This window comes from Notolabrus celidotus, chromosome 5, assembly GCF_009762535.1.
Source record: "Notolabrus celidotus isolate fNotCel1 chromosome 5, fNotCel1.pri, whole genome shotgun sequence".
Lineage (NCBI taxonomy): Eukaryota > Metazoa > Chordata > Actinopteri > Labriformes > Labridae > Notolabrus > Notolabrus celidotus.
In genome coordinates this window covers 17,155,241-17,171,398 of record NC_048276.1, presented here as the reverse complement: position 1 = coordinate 17,171,398, position 16,158 = coordinate 17,155,241, and the positions used below count along the sequence as shown (strand labels likewise).

The following is a 16,158-nucleotide window of genomic DNA, read 5'->3' as shown; positions in this document are numbered from 1 at the left end:
AGGTCACTTGGAAATGGGCCTGCTGATGAGTCAACATGTTGTCGGTTGTGCTGACAACCCCTGTGCTGCTGATGTACATAAACAGACAGGGAGCTCTCTGTGACCCACACTCCACTGACCTGGATCGGCGAATGCTTTCTGTCACTCAAGCCCACACGTGTCCTCCGAGTGATGAATGCAGGCACACATGTCCTCTCCACGGGAAATACCCTGGACAGTGGGGGCTGCCTGGTGTGTTTCTGGGAGTTTTGCAAAGCAGATGCTGGTGTGCTCACCCTGACAGATACAGTACGGTATCCTCACTACAACTGTTTGCCTAACTAAAGAACACGGTTACACTTTGCAAAAGACGACTCACATCGGATAGGATACATACGGTAGAATTTGCTATGGTTGTGAGTTACCTCTAATAGCTTAACCCCGGACTTCCATCAGTAAACACCCGCCGGGTGCGTTTTCAGAATGCATCACGGAGCAGGACCGCCAGACAGCTGGGGTCATGTGACCAAGGTTTTCCCGTGGTAATTACTGATTATCCGACTCCTCTCCTCATCCATGTTGTCTTTATTGGCCTCTGAAAACCTCAGACCTGATGACCCCAGGCCTGGCTCTGCTCATCATGACAGTTTGTTGTTGCAGTTAAGTGAAAAATGATCTGCCGATAACACAGAGTGTTTTATTCTGAAAATGAACCGGATGTTTGAATTTTGTTTTGGTGCCTTACTTCCTGTCCCACTTGATCTAAATCTGTGGAGATCGATGCATTTTGCTCCAGCATCCGGCAAAAATAGAAGTCTTCGTATCCGATCCGGGAGGCTCTGGTGTGCCAGATCAGAGACACAGCAAGAACGCAAAGGACTGGATTCAGTCGGAGTCAACACATTGACTAGAATAGAAACCAATCAACTCTGGTGCCGCGACGGATCCAAGACGGACCAGACACGGGTCCAGTGGAATTTGGCCATAAGAAAGAGTGGTTTTAAAACAATCCATATATCATGGCTGATTTAATACTGTGCCCGTCCATCAGAGTTAAAGTAAAACATTTGTCTTTCATTTCTAACTGAACTTTCCATGATTTGATTCATTTCCTTTTTCTCCAACCACTCCAGGACGCCTCATTATCAATGTTTACTTTTACAATTTTTCTCAAATATTTCAACTCATTTTTGGAAACAATCTAAACTTCTCTGAACTGTAAATGTAACTGACACATTACACATCAACACTCTATAGCATGTTTGCAAAAAGTAGAAAGACACCCAAAACGTTTCATTTATGTTTCAAAACTAAGCTTTTGTGTCGGTTTGGTGGACAGTGCCACCTAAATAAAAAGTTGTTTTGTTTTTGGTAATACTGATGAAAATATTTAGAGGCTTTCCCACTATGATAGTCACTGTTGAAGGTAGGTAGCACTAGCTCGTTTTAGTGTAGGCAGTTTTCAGGACGGTGTATCGATCAGGATACATGGAAGGATGAGGAGACGGTGCTTGCACTTAGCTGCCGTAAGGCCAGCAGTATTTATTTCCTTTCTCACACAGAGTTAAATAGGTATATATTGTAGTCTGGAAAAAAACACACACAGTAAACAATATAAGGCGCTGGTACACAGTAAACTGAAAATGCACTGACATGTATAAGTGTATAGGAAATAAAGGGATATAAACACACACTCATCAAAATACTTATACACAAAATCAAAACACTTACTTTTCGTCAGCGACTCAAATAAAACTGTGAAAGGAAGGAACAGGAGGAGCAGGTAAACTATCAACTAAGCACACAAACTACTGCTCTGCCCGTCTCTCCCCAAACATCCAACTCTGAACAGAGCTTAACGAGCTGCATGACTCATGCATGCAGGCAGAGCATGACCATTAACCCCTTACTCCCTGAGCCTCTGAAACAGTCACAAATTATATTATGATTCTCACAGAATTACAACCTAGTGAAAAACACAAAAACAAAAATACAAAAAAACAAAAAAAAACTTGTTCCTCTTCCCAGAAGACTACATGAAACTATAAGTTTTCATCTTTGAATAACATTTGTTGTGCTTTGGTGCTATATACATAAAGATTGATTGATTGATCTTGAGGGGATATTTGAGGGAACATTTCATCTTTATATGCTTCCAGCCTTGATTGTGATTCCTAGTCAATCACTGTCACCTGGCAGGTCTTCTGCCAATTTACTGAGACAGACATCACCAACACTTCAAGTCATAGATATTTATAGCATATACATGTTAAGACAGTTTTTGATAATTGAATTGGTAACTTGGCATGTGATGCTCAAACAATGAAAGAATGTTTATGAGCTGTGAGAGGTTTGACAATTTCCCTGAGAATCAACGTATCACTTTTGATCGGTGAGTCATATAGGAGTGATTATTCTGCAGATTTGTAGATAAATGTACTTACTCTTTTGCACATAGGATGAACCGAAATGTACCGAATCGTGTAAAGGCTGATTTATGCTTCTGCGTTGCCCCTACGAAGCAGGGGCTGACACGTACACGAGCACCACATACTTGTGCATCGATGTGTCCGTGTCACGCAGCAATTGTCTACCGAAACGCTTGAGGGCAGTCGGTCTCTCTGATAGCCGATCGCCTGCTTCCGGCCCTGCTACGATCTCTGTTTACTTTTCCACAGCGATTCAGAGCGTGTTATGTTTATCTATAGCTGATACATGTTGCTGTTTATCATACAGACATGATTACATGAAGAATAGAGAGGAGGAGATGAAACACATGGCCGATGTGCAGCCGATGTCCGGGATCCCGGAAGCGCTGTAAATGCGGGAAACAATATCGCCAAGCGGACCAATCACAGAGCTTGCGGTCCGCATTGATTCTACACGTAGTTACATTTTGGAGGAGGTGCACGTCAGCTACGTGCGTAGACCTCTGTGTAGGTACAGTAGCTAAGAGGAGCCCCAGCGTAGGCTATGCCGTTGATTCGATGCAGGAGTAAATCAGCCTTTACTCTCATTTTACAATTTCTCTGGAGTTAAAAATATATATTTTAAATGAGAAAATGTTTTGCTGTTAACTTAATAAAAAGGGCCTTTAGTTTGTCGAACAATCAGTAACAATTCTCAGTAATGTAATAGCAAGGTTTTGCCCTGATGGCTTACCTGGTGAAGCACGCATCCCATCGACACAGGCCCAAAGCAGTACGGGGTTTGCATCCACCACTTGCCCTTTGCTGCTATAATCCAGTGTCTCTTCGCCAGTTCCTCTCAGACGACTGTGTCAAAATAAAATCCAAACTAATTATCTTGGAAGTAAAGTCAAGTAAAAGTAAGTGCAGAACTAAAGTGAATGTATTTGCAGGCTTTCCACTGTCACATTACAAGATACTGCACTTCAAACATTAGGATTGTTTGCCACACAGCCTCATCAAACTGTGTTTACTTTTGGCCCTCTGCCATATGAAATATGCTCGTACTGTTTGAATACAAGCGTGCCCCAAGATCCAGCACTAAACATGACCTTTCAGTCAGTAGCTTTCCGGGTTATCGTCTTCTCTGTTTACCCCTGTAGAGCACTGGAGACTACATGTGCACACTGTGCACCCTTGTGATACAAACAGAGGCTTTTTGCTCATGTAAACAACGGTGTGTGGAGTGCTAAGCCAAGCAGAGGTAGACTGCTGTCACAGTGTGTCACTGTCAGTCCGACTACTTCTGCACGGCTTATGACAGGGGAAGAAAGTAGGCTTGCTCGGTAATGTTTGCTCACTCTACTGTGGTTTCGGCACAAACCATTATCTTTTAAATAGGTTCACTCAAGCGTATTTACACACAAAGCTTAGACGTCATAAGAGTACTACTAAGTTAACAAAAATAACCAGATGATGTCCTCGCTTGATTTGAATGGTTAAAATCTTGAACAGAAAGCCTTTGTTGTGAATCAGAGCGGAAAAATAGGATGGATTTTAGGAGGCAAGGAAGGTATAATTAAAGATGTAATCTACTCGCATTATGGGAAATGTAGGCTCCAGTGTTTGTAGAGTTTGAGTCAAACTGGAGACTAAAAGTGAGAAGTTTCTCTGACTCTGCTGCTTCAGTTTTGATTATTCTTGTACAGTTTCTTGTGAGTTCTCCAACTTTCTTGAAGTGCAACATAAAGTCTCTCGAGTACCCCATTAATTTTTCCCCTGAAGCCGATGGAAAGGCTGAAAAAAAGCTGCGTTCCAGTTCAGTGCAATATACGAAGACATCAGCAGCAGCATACTTTTTAGTTTCGGGTGTAAAAGGTTCGGCATGAAGATGGAAAGCATTGTTAGGAGGAGAGCAGACTTTAGCCCTTGGGCCTTTCCATATAATAGATGTATATTTTATTTTCCAACCTTAATCACGTGTGTTCATCCCCTGTGTCATGTTCTCCACTTACTTTTATTTGGATGAGAGGGGCGTGTTAGTTTGGCAGCAATGTGACATGTTTGTGGAAAACTAGACTACTGATGCCAATGTACTGCAATATTAACAACTGTAGTGTGTGTGTGTGTGTGTGTGTGTGTGTGTGTGTGTGTGTGTGTGTGTGTATGTGTCTGTGTGTGTTATGCAGACACGGCTGCTGTCAAGGCGGTGAGGGGGGAGCAGTTGGCAGAATACGCATGGGGCTGTAGAGCATCTCTGCTGTTTGATGACACTGAGTGGAGTCAGTGTTGTGATTATGCACAGTTTTGTTCATTTGCATGTTGTTAAAAGCCTCGCAGTGCTCAACTATTAGAGCCAAAAAAAAAGAGCTTCAGAGTTTTACAATAGATGTAAAAACAACTAGAATGGAAAGCAAAAATAAATACTCAATGAATATCTCAGATATATGTTTTATCTTCATTTCAAGAAGTCATGCTATGTCCCTATATTTTGATTGTGGACCTATTTTATTGCTTTATGACAACAAAAGTTTTTTTATTTTTGCCACCATAAATGTTGTTTTCCAAACCTTCTAAAAATCAGTGCAGGATCTCTGTTGTATCTTGACATGCTCACACCCAAAACTGAAATAGTTATATACCATAATAACAGCAATCTTAAATCCCACAAGTCTCAACTGTCACTGATAGTCTGTGTTTCAGAGCTGTTTAAACTGCTACCTCATATGCACTGCTTAAATCCTAAACACTACAGAGGAGACTGAAAGACTTCGGGCTGTTATTGAGAGGCAGGCAGAGTGTAATTTTGACACACACACACACACACACACACACACACACACACACACACACACACACACACACACACACACACGACAATTGAGCAACTACCAGCCTCAGTTGTATAAGGATTGCATCATAATGATTTTTTTATAACTGATACCAATAACCAATAACTTGTATGTCTGCAGTTACACTTAAGTAGTCCCTGACGTTGTTGAGGGATATGTCCCCTTATTGACTTGCAAAGCAGAAGTGACTCAGGGTACTGTTCAAATCACGCCATTAGCTGCAATCTGTGGTCTTACACTTTGGGTCATCAAGTACTGTAAATTCAGGGATTTCGCATTATAGCTTTGGGTTGTTTCTTATAACTTCCTGCAGTTCTCACATGCCTGTTGAACTGAAACTGACAACAGCACTCGTTGTTTGTTTTTCCGTGCTGATGCTAGCTGCAGCTCTTTGTAATCCTTTACCACGTCTTTGTTGAGATGACGACTTTTCGGATTACTTTAAAGACTTGTTTTGTTAAAACGTCCACCTGTAGAAAAAACCTGAGGCACATGTTTGGAAAGTTGCAATCGTGACATCCTTCTCCAAAACACTGAAAAACATGCATACCTGTTACATCGATTTACTTTTAACAGCTTGTTGTGGCTACACTTGTTGTCTTCTCTGAATGTAATGTAGATCACAAACTATCACCTAGTATGTAGGCTTGTTAATGAGTAAATGAGAAAAAAGAAAAGAAAAGGTATTGCACTATTGCACAACTTCCCTCTGCTTCACAACTTTCATATACTGCAAGTATTGCACTGTTTGCACTGTTCTGGCAATTTATATTTATATGTGTACATTTTTCTATTTGTACATTTTTCTATAGATATGCATACATTTATATATATATTTATATTATGTTTTTTATTTTTATTCTATTTTATTTTATTGTATTTTGTATTTAAACAGACAGAAGTCAGACGAAATTTAATCGTACTTGTACAACAACAACAAAGATGATTCTGATTCTGAAATTAAGCAACTTTTATTGGTTGTTTTTATCAAATAAAACTGTATAATTAGAATAACAGATAATTACAGACAGTCATAATTATCAGTCTATACTGTATATCCTGCTACCCTTATCTTTACGTATATTGGGGATGGGAATATTGCTTATTGAAGTGGGGGGTTCAAATAAGTAATACTGGAAATCCTCAGCCAGAAGAATTGCTTCTGCTTTCAACTGTAAATGAAAGAAAATTTTAAAATAATTTGATAAGCCCTGTTTTTCACTTCTCACAATCAAAAGTTTACAGTGATGTAAAGCATTTCAAAGGTTGTAAATATTTCCAAATACCCTTTATTGACTTCTCCCTCTCAGTTCTAAATGTCTATAACTTCTCCAAAACTTCATAATTTAGTCCCAGTGCACCCTTTACGACCAGACTTGTACAATGAAGACACACTGTCTTCTCGAGCACAACAAAACATATGACTTTGTGGCTAAATAGCTCAAAGTTGCAATATTTGCATGGTAATAGGTGGCAAACTGAACTGTTTTATGTTTTATGTTTTATTATCCATGAATCTGTAATGCGGCTGCAGTAAAAAATACAACAGTTGTGTTTTTTTGCTGGGAGCTTTCTTTCATCACACTGGATCAGAATTTATTGTGCGTTGGTGTTGGAGGATGAGAATCATGAAGTTTGGAGCCAGGGCTGCTAAGTGAGACATTAGTTTTAGTGCCCCTGACACCTAGCAGGGGAGTTGTGATTGCAGCCATATTGCACAAGCTGTCTATTGAATTTTTGCCTAAATGTGCTTTTCTCCATCACATACAGCCGTCAGTCTTAATGAAATGACAGTGTCATCTCATTCACTGTGTTCCCTTGTTGTCCCTCTGCTCACTCCTTTCCTCCCTGATCCTCCTATTTCCCTTTCTCTCTCTCTCTCTCTCTCTTGCTCTCATCTCTGTTTTTCACATCTGTGGGGACGGGTAATGAACAGCTTCCCTTCTCTGATTGGATGATGTATGAAGTTATTAGGTGGGATGAAAGTGTACATAACTCAAAGGATATGAAATGGAAGGGGGGGGGAGAAGTGCAGGAGTTGAGATCCTGAAATGTTTTGACAAGTAGCTTTGAAACAGAGAGGATGGGGAGTGCTGCAGATGCTTGCATGTAACAATGGGAGTAGGTCACAGTTTCACTGATGCCTCCACCCCGGCACACTTCCTTTGGGAAATTGTCCTACAGATCCCATCCTCTGCCACCCGCCTGCTCCCTGTGCTGCTCCCAAGAAGAGAGGCAGATTGCGCAGTGCCCCAGGTCCCTCCCCAGAGAGTGTGTGTGAGGACATGGGCGAAGTTTAGAAGAGGGGGGACTCCCACGTGGCCCTAACTCCTCCAGAGCCTTCTTCATCTATGTTTCATGTCCCCATAAAAGCTGCATTGGTCAGCTCAGTGGTTTTCAAACTTTTTTCAATAATGTACCCTCTCTGAAATATGAATAAAGCACCCCTTTTTTAATAATGTGCCACTCTAAAATATCAATTATGTACCCCCTTTTATCAAACATGTATTAACGTTAAAATACCAATTTTGTTCCCCCTTTTATCAACAATGCACCTACTTTAAAAGATGAATAATGGGAATGTGAATTTGAATTTATTATAGGATGGGTTATTTGGGGTGCAAGTAGAGTACCTAGCTTGTCAACTGCGACATGACTGGCACTTCAGCAGTAGCCACACACTGCACAAAAGGCTCGCTAGCTATCTGGTAACCGAGTCTTCCTCTGCTGCTGCTACTTCATTATCCTCCTCCGGTTTATGGCAGCATAAAGAAACACTACCATTCCCTTCTAACGGTATGCTTATGCTCAGCACAATATCAATATATTTATTCATTTTTTTTCATATTTTAAAGACAGTTATAGTCAATTCCAGTTTATTGGGACAGCCCTAACTCAAAGCTTCTGAAAAAAGACACATAAAAAAAAAATTATGGAAGAGAAAAAGTACTCCCTTGTATCAATAGTTGCAATTTGTAACATTCTGTGGTATACTGAGTATTGGGTTGCGATATATGTGATTTATTCTCTCTTTTTTTTTTTTTACTGCATATTATGTCCACAAAAGAAAATTTGATCAAGGTCAGTAATATTTGACAAGAAAATATTCGGTCATTTTGTCAACCTCTGTTTCTACCAAGAGGCAACCTCCGGTCTAAAAATATGAGTCCAATGCGGAAGTGCTAAAAACTGCAGTTCATCGAGGATCCACTTGATCTGGCTGGCTCCGGAAGTACCGGGAACCACATACACACCCATGAATTTTTTTCTAATGTGGCAATTTCGAAGATATTTAGATTATGAGTCTTCCAATGAGAGGCACAGCTGACTTGATTAACAGGCAGGAACACTGTAGTTGTTGGCTAGAGGCTCAATGCCCACCTCTTTCCATCACATTCGCTCGACAGCAGCAATATGGCTGCCACCGATGACGATTGGCCTCAAGACAGTGCTTCAGAAACAGATGGGTGACGTCACGGATACTACGTCCATTAATAATACAGTCTATGGTTTCGACACAATGGGAGTAAAGTGCACACGTTGACTAAACCTGTGATAAGCCCTGTTATAAAGATTGCACACACCTGACAAACAGTCTAGTTAATTGTCTAACTATTACAGGAATCTTTTATCCAAGTGTGACTTTCTTGTACTGCTATCGCCTGGAGAATGTGAGATAACAGCTGCCAGACATCTGTCACATGATGAGCTATTGTCACATATGAATCCACTGCCCATGACTCCCATGTTCACCATGTTGCACTCAAACTTTCCTTAACTTAAAGCCTCATTTCTTTGTACAGCTTCAGTATGTCTGTGTCTGAAATAACGCCACAGTAAGTCAGATACCAGGGTTCAAGTGTCTATCATTGGCGGCAAGTCGACCCAGTTGAAGTTGAAGTTGTTTATTGTATCATTTTCTTTGCTCACTCTCAATTGGAATGTAACGTTGACTAGCTCGATGTGTCCAGTGTTTTTCATTTGTCAACTATTGAAGCTAATGCTATCTCTGAATGCTGGTGAGTGAGATAATCCCATATTTTCCAAGTATTTCATTTTCAATTTTGTGCCCAGTTTAGAAAATCAATAATTTACCCTGTTTTCAATGACTTAAAAATATAAACAGTGTACATAATTTCTCAATCATGTACCTACTTTGAAATATCATTAAATGTACATTCTGTTTACAATAAAGTACCCACATTACTACATTGACAATGTATCCCCATTATTCCATAATGCACTCACTCTGAATTACCTTTTAAAAGCAATACATTTTGGTATAAATAAACCATATCAGAGTAAATAATTCAGGGCTATCAGGGCCAGATTTACTCAACAACAACCTTAAACCTTTTCAATAAGTATATTAGTTATTAATGCAGCTGTTGTCTGAGTTCTGATGGGAAAGCAAAGACACTGCAGAGGTTTTAAGACATGTATTAAAAACATACTTATCCTGATACTGAGAGTTATGTGTAGGATCTTTTGAGACAATTTGAAAGTTTAAGATAACACACAACAGTGTGTTGAAAATGTGGTTTGATAAACTTGAACTATTATTATATGGTAATTATCAAATTGTGCAGTGTGGAGTTTTTAACTGGTTACAAACCAGTTTCAATTAATGTCTCTTGCCACTACGGCTTAGTCAGACTTAAAAGAAAAGATTTACAGAACATGTAAGAAAAAAAAGCTGTTGTTTCATTGGCCTTGTTTCGTCAGCTTTTACAATGTGAGTTACTTTGCGCAGTAAAAGGAGGGAGGCAAAGAGTTTTCCCTTAACAATGGAGCACATGTATGTACAGGACAGAGTCAGCAGGAGATAAGATGGGCTGCTTTGACAGCAGAGGGCCCAAAAAGATGGACAAAATGAGAGATCCTCACAGCTGCTTTATGAATTTATGCATGACTGATGTTTTTAAATCATTATTTAAAGAACACAAGTAACTGCAGTATTCTATGGGAACTAGTACCCCCATTAAAGACCACTTGGTGAGTCAATTTGAGCTATACATCAGGAAATGTGCAGGGTTGGCGTTAGTGGCTTTTTACATCACTGTGGGGGAAGCATAGTGCAGCTAGATGCTGAGCTCAGGAGATTACTCAAATTCCCACAACATAGTGAGTGGTTTGTGTAATCGGGGGGGGGGGGGGCACTGGCGACGTCTGACGGAAGCTGCGAAAGTTCTGTCTGTTTCTTAAATGAAGGCAAAGTAAGCTGCAGGGACTCCATTCATGAAACATTCAACTTCTTCATTCACCCTCCATCCTCTCCTCCACCAGCCAGTCCACATGATTATTTATCTTTTATTTAGCGGAGGCTAACTCTCTCACTTGACTGCATCCTCTGGTGGCCCCAGCTTTGCTAGAAATAAAACTGGTAGCAAGAAGGTGGACAGGTGTGTTGGGTTGCATTTTTCCTGTTTTAAAGCAAGTTAGTCCCAAAATGCACTTTGGGCAGGTCTCTAATTAACTAAGAAGTTGTTATCAAATACTGGAAGTCTGAACTCTGCTGAATGTATTTTGTATTTTCCCTCCTCTTGAGACTTTAAGCTGGGGTTGGAAGTCAGATTTAGATACATTTTTTGTTATATTGGTTAAAAATATCTTTATGTCCCAATGGCAATCAATACATAATGTGGTCTTAAAAAAAGGGAAAAAAAGCTGATATCTACAGCCGGAGTAAACATGGGAAAACACCAACCAATCCCCGCATTTAGGGTCCAATTTATGAAACCAATCAAATTCCGTCCTGCCGTTCTGCCCGCCTCCTGCGCGTACATTTCCCCGTCATGCACTCCCCGTCCCCTGCCTCTGCTTCCCCTGGCTCTATTTACTGCCCCTCTCGCTCGACCTTGGGCCTGTCCCCTCTGACCCAATGAGGTGCTTTACTCAGGACTGTAGTCCAGATCAGAGTCTAAAAAGCTCTGACAAGCAAAATAATTAATGACATTCAGTAAGTCCTACAGAAATGTATATTGTAGCATCCGTCCGGTCGCTGTAGGGAGGACGAGCCAATTGGTGAACACGTTGAGCTTTAATAACCGGTCACTGTCGGCCGTGAGCACGCCAACCAACAAAGCAACAATCAATGTTTGAATGAATGAAGAACTTCTCCTCTTGTCTCTCCTCTCTCCAGCTTGCACACTCAACACCTCTCCTGATGCCTTCACTAACTGTCAACACTGTAGGAATTAAGAGAATCTACACTGAGCATATTTAACAAACAGTACAGCTGTTACAGTATTATATGTATTATAACTTTTCTCCTGATCTCGTGTCACCAGTACAACTGGATAATGCTAGCCTGACAGTTGTGAGTACTAACAAGAGCCATGTTTGTTTGTGTTTTTAACTTTCACTATGATAATGTTTTGGTGAGAACCGGTTTTGAATTAGTCACGATCATATGGTAGGGAATCAGTGGCGCTTGTGCATGTGAGCGGGGGCGTCGTTTTAGAGGAGCTCCGAGGGGAAGGGGGGGAAGTTAGACGGAGTCCTGAGGAAATGCTACATTCAAATTCATGCTAGTTTTCCGTGACTACCAACCCTAGCTTTAACAAGGAAGTTGTTATCAAGTACTGGAAGTCTGAACCCTGTTGTTTTGAGCTGAATGTATTTTGTATTTTTTCCTCCTCTTGAGACTTAATCTCTCACTTCCAACATGAAGCATACACAATAAATAGCTTCCCTCTTTTCCATATGGTAATCATGTCAGAGATCAGTCCTCATCTGATCTGTCAGGTATATTCCCTCCTGAAGGAATTCCCTGACGTCTTCACACTGACTCTCAGAAGAGCTTTTACGTGACTTTGATTATTATTTTATGTGAGTAAGTTCAAAAGAAAAGGTGTTAGGTTTTGTTGTAACATGCTGGAAATTAAGAGGGATGCCTAAAGTAAGAGATTATGTAGGACTTTACCACAGTTCTCAATATTTAATGAGAGTTTTTAATACATTCAAAATTGTGACTTAATGTTTTTTATCATGTCATATTTTTAACAGGACATGTTGGTGTGATAGAACTCTCCCACCCATAACATTTTATCACAGACTGCAAATCTAACCTATCATTCAGTATTTTCAAGCCATCTCCATAACATCACAGCTTGGGCTTAAATACAGATCAATGTTACTCACTGTTTACTGGAAGTCATGACCACATTTAAGCATGTTATTGCTATAGCCTCCCTCTCTCCTCATGCTCACCCTGTCCCTCTGCTTTAATAACACACACACACACACACACACACACACACACACACACACACACACACACACACACACACACACACACACACACACACACACACACACACACACACACACACACACACACACACACCTGCTCTTCTCCCTTGCAGTGCTCTACAGCTCTCCTCTCCCCACCTGTGGCTGCATGATGGGTTGTGTCTGTTGTGCAACATGTTGAAGAGCATAGAGCAGCCTCCACTTAACACATTTTGTGGCATCCATCTTTGCAAAAACTGAGCTGGGTATTGATCTGCGCCCCTGAAAAAGGAGCCCTACAGCGTAACGGCCCCTAGGTGCGTCAGCCCACCGGGAAAATACCCAGTATGTTAGATTGCCAGTCCAGCCCTGGATATGGTCCCCTCTCCCTTCACTCTGAATACAAGTTTAAGTGAGAGCATCCTCTGCAGTATCAAAACATGCTCCCATACTCTGACAATACAAACAGAGTGAGTAGTGGCGTAATGTAAAGTGATTTGATGATATAACAGGATTTTGGCAGCGTGAATTGATGGCGAAGAAACTAGTTAAATATGTTAGATGATATTCATAAATCATGTTCCAACTTGCAGACAGTAATCTCCCCTGTGGTTAGTATCTTTCAACTCTGATATATTTGTCTAACCCCTTTCTTTTCCAGGTTGTGTAACTCTGTGCATGTCTGTTCTCCACCTCTGGCACAGGCTCCTGTCTGACACAATGTTGTTTCCTGTGCTCTCTTGCAGAGCCACAGCTGAAGGGCATTGTTACCCGGCTATACAGCCAGCATGGATACTACCTGCAGATGCAGCCTGACGGCACAATGGACAGCACAAGGGATGAAAGCAGCTCATTTTGTGAGTGTGTGTTTGTGTGTGTGCCTCTCTCTATAGCCCACGTGTATTTGCTTGCGTTACTGTTGTGTAATTTTAATCAAATTATTCACAGTCTGGTCTGTAGCAGAGCTAGAGGAACAGGATATATGTCAGACTCTATTAAATGCATGCAACACATGCAGACTTCAACATCACGGCTCAAATATGAAACAGCGCATACATTGATTGGGAGCCAAATCTCTCACTGTACTCAAAGTTTATCTTGTACTGTACGCACTGAGCATTACAGAGCAGCTTCAGTGGATGTCAACAGCTGAGGAGCAAAAGTTAAATGTGACCGCTCATGTGCCAAAGTTTCCCATTTTGTACTATTTTGGTCCTGATAATGACAGGAACATCATGCTAAACTGCCTGTCAAACTTCAGCAATTTAACATGTACGTAGACACAAATGCAGAAATCTTGTGCTGTTACCCTTCAGACATTTATTCTGTTATGAATTCACAGTCTACTGTTTCACCTGATAATGAAACAGAGTTTTAGAAGTTTATAAATCAAAAAAATCACAGCTTCTGCATGACATTTCAGCACTTCTAGGTGACACAGTGGCACCATTAAGATGACATGAAGGTTTGTACTGACCTTTAAATGTCTGACTTTGGGTTCAAGGCCAGCAGTGCTCTCTCTCTAGTATCATCTCTATGTATTTGCCTATTTGACCTTTCAGACTCAGACACTGGCCCTTCTTAAGATGCTTATACTGTGACAGACTTTTCAGATTCAGTCTCTTTATCAGCCTTTTTTTATTTCCAGATAAGCTGATTTTTTTGTTATAGAGTCCACAGTAGTTTAACCAGCTCAGACACTGTGTCTATTTTCCCACACTATTTTTTGCTCTGAGCTTGGTGTGGAAGAACATTTCTATTATCGCCCAGGTTTATAGGCAGTGTGAAGCACAGTGAAGGTGACATGGCGTTGTGTTTACATCAACATAAACTCGGCGAGGTCACACTATTTGGGCTTTAAGAGAGATATAGCATTGCTGCAGTGACACTGCAGCCTAATAGAGTGAAGACAGAATAGCAGACTGTGTTGCAGTTGGATTTCACAATCTTCTTACTCTTTTTTTCTCACTCTTTGTCGTGTCTTATCTCTGCTACTTTATTCCCCCAATTTAGCACAGTTCAACTTAATTCCAGTGGGACTGCGGATTGTGGCAATCCAGGGGGCAAAGACAGGGTTATACCTGGCCATGAATAGCGATGGATACCTATATACCTCGGTAAGTATGCCCCACAGATACATAGAGGTTTTTACAAAGGAAATGAATCCCATAAGAAATGATTCTGCAACACTTTCACCATTTCAGAAAAAACAAATATGATTGCTCTTGCTTCAGATTATAATGTACAGGTTCAGGTAAGGACATAAGCTTTATGTCTTGATGCAAATGCTTTTGATGTATGCACTTAAGAGAAGCTATCCACATCACTGACATGGGAATCAAGAAAGAGAATGCTAATCAGGGATTTATCATCTACTGTCCTTTTCAAATTTGAGGTTGAGCCTTCTGTCAAATGGACTTCGGCTTAGTGTCTCTCTTATTTCAGATGATCATAATTCGGGCTGGGTTTAAGAAAACTTGATCTTCCGATTCAAATTGATTTGTAATTTGATGATAAGACATCAGGTCTGTGGATGCATCTCTGCTGGTTGTGCCAAGATCCCGCCTTAAAACAAAAGGTGACCGGGCCTTTTCAATCAGAGCTCCAAGTTTGTGGAACTCCCTGCCTCTGACAATTAGACAGTCCACAACCTTAACTGCTTGTCTCAGATGTCTTGTTTTGCTTCTCAAATACCATTGTGACAACCAACCCCATAGTGTGTGACAACCATCCCTGTGATGGGGTTGGTTGTAACAATGTGTCAGAGTGTCTTTGATAGTTAATTGCCTCTTTGTTACAATGAGTTGGAAAATAGGAGGGATAAACATTTCAAGCCAATACATTAGGCTTCAATTTAATGTAGGAATGACTATTGAAAGATGTTTTGATGATGAGCAATCATCAAAACAGTAATAAAGTGTGACAACCAACCCCATTCTCTCCTACTGAGAACTGAGCACACTGGTTTATTATAAAATACTGTGAAAGATTTGAGATTGCCCATCTTGCCCACCCCTTATGTCCATTCAGCCTTGTTGGAACCACATTACGTGTTACCAATACACAAATATTTGAGTGAAGTGGCCATCCGAAAACTGCATGCAGAGGTGAAACACAGTGTCACAACTACAAAGCCCAAGGCTTGTTCTAACAGTGAATTAAGCATCAGTGTAAAATGATCTGTTAATCCTTCATGCCAGAACTCAAAGAATCTGGCATGGAGGGCTTTAACAATTTACATCGTCGACATACTGTATGTCTAGGTTTCACTATTCTACCCCAGTGTTTAGTAATATAAATAAACAGATGAGGCGTAACATGTAATGTAATGTATATAAAACACAGTCCCATTTAACATAATCAGCATGTCATCAACACAGTGAATGTAGGAATGCATGTGCAAAGCCAAAAGTTCAGCATCATATTAAGTATTGTGTTTCAGGGAGAATATCACCTGCTGTCTAAGCAGTCCTTTGAAATGAGTGTTGTTTGAATAATTTGAATAATTTTGACTACTGCAGTGTGTTGATCATCATGTGAAATAGAAAGGACATTTATGTACGCTACCGTTCAAAAGTTTGGGGTCACTTAGAAATGTCCTTATTTTTGAAAGAAAAGCACTGTTTTTTTCAATGAAGATAACATTAAATTAATCAGAAATACACTCTATACATTGTTAATGTGGT

At 40.5% G+C, this 16,158-nt stretch overlaps 2 protein-coding genes across 2 annotated transcripts in view; one reads left to right on the top strand and one right to left on the bottom strand.

Annotated features, from left to right (window-relative positions):
• The window catches only part of nlgn2b (neuroligin 2b), a 203,547-nt gene that overhangs the window by 157,760 nt on the left and 29,629 nt on the right, over nt 1-16,158 (bottom strand). The window contains exon 2 of the mRNA XM_034684217.1: nt 3,142-3,254. The gene's annotated coding sequence lies outside the window, so the exon portion shown is untranslated. The remainder of the gene's footprint in view (nt 1-3,141; nt 3,255-16,158) is intronic.
• fgf11b (fibroblast growth factor 11b) overlaps nt 1-16,158 on the top strand; it is a 55,815-nt gene that overhangs the window by 18,727 nt on the left and 20,930 nt on the right. The window contains exons 2-3 of the mRNA XM_034684224.1: nt 13,219-13,329; nt 14,486-14,589. Coding sequence (XP_034540115.1) covers nt 13,219-13,329; nt 14,486-14,589 — 215 coding nt within the window. The remainder of the gene's footprint in view (nt 1-13,218; nt 13,330-14,485; nt 14,590-16,158) is intronic.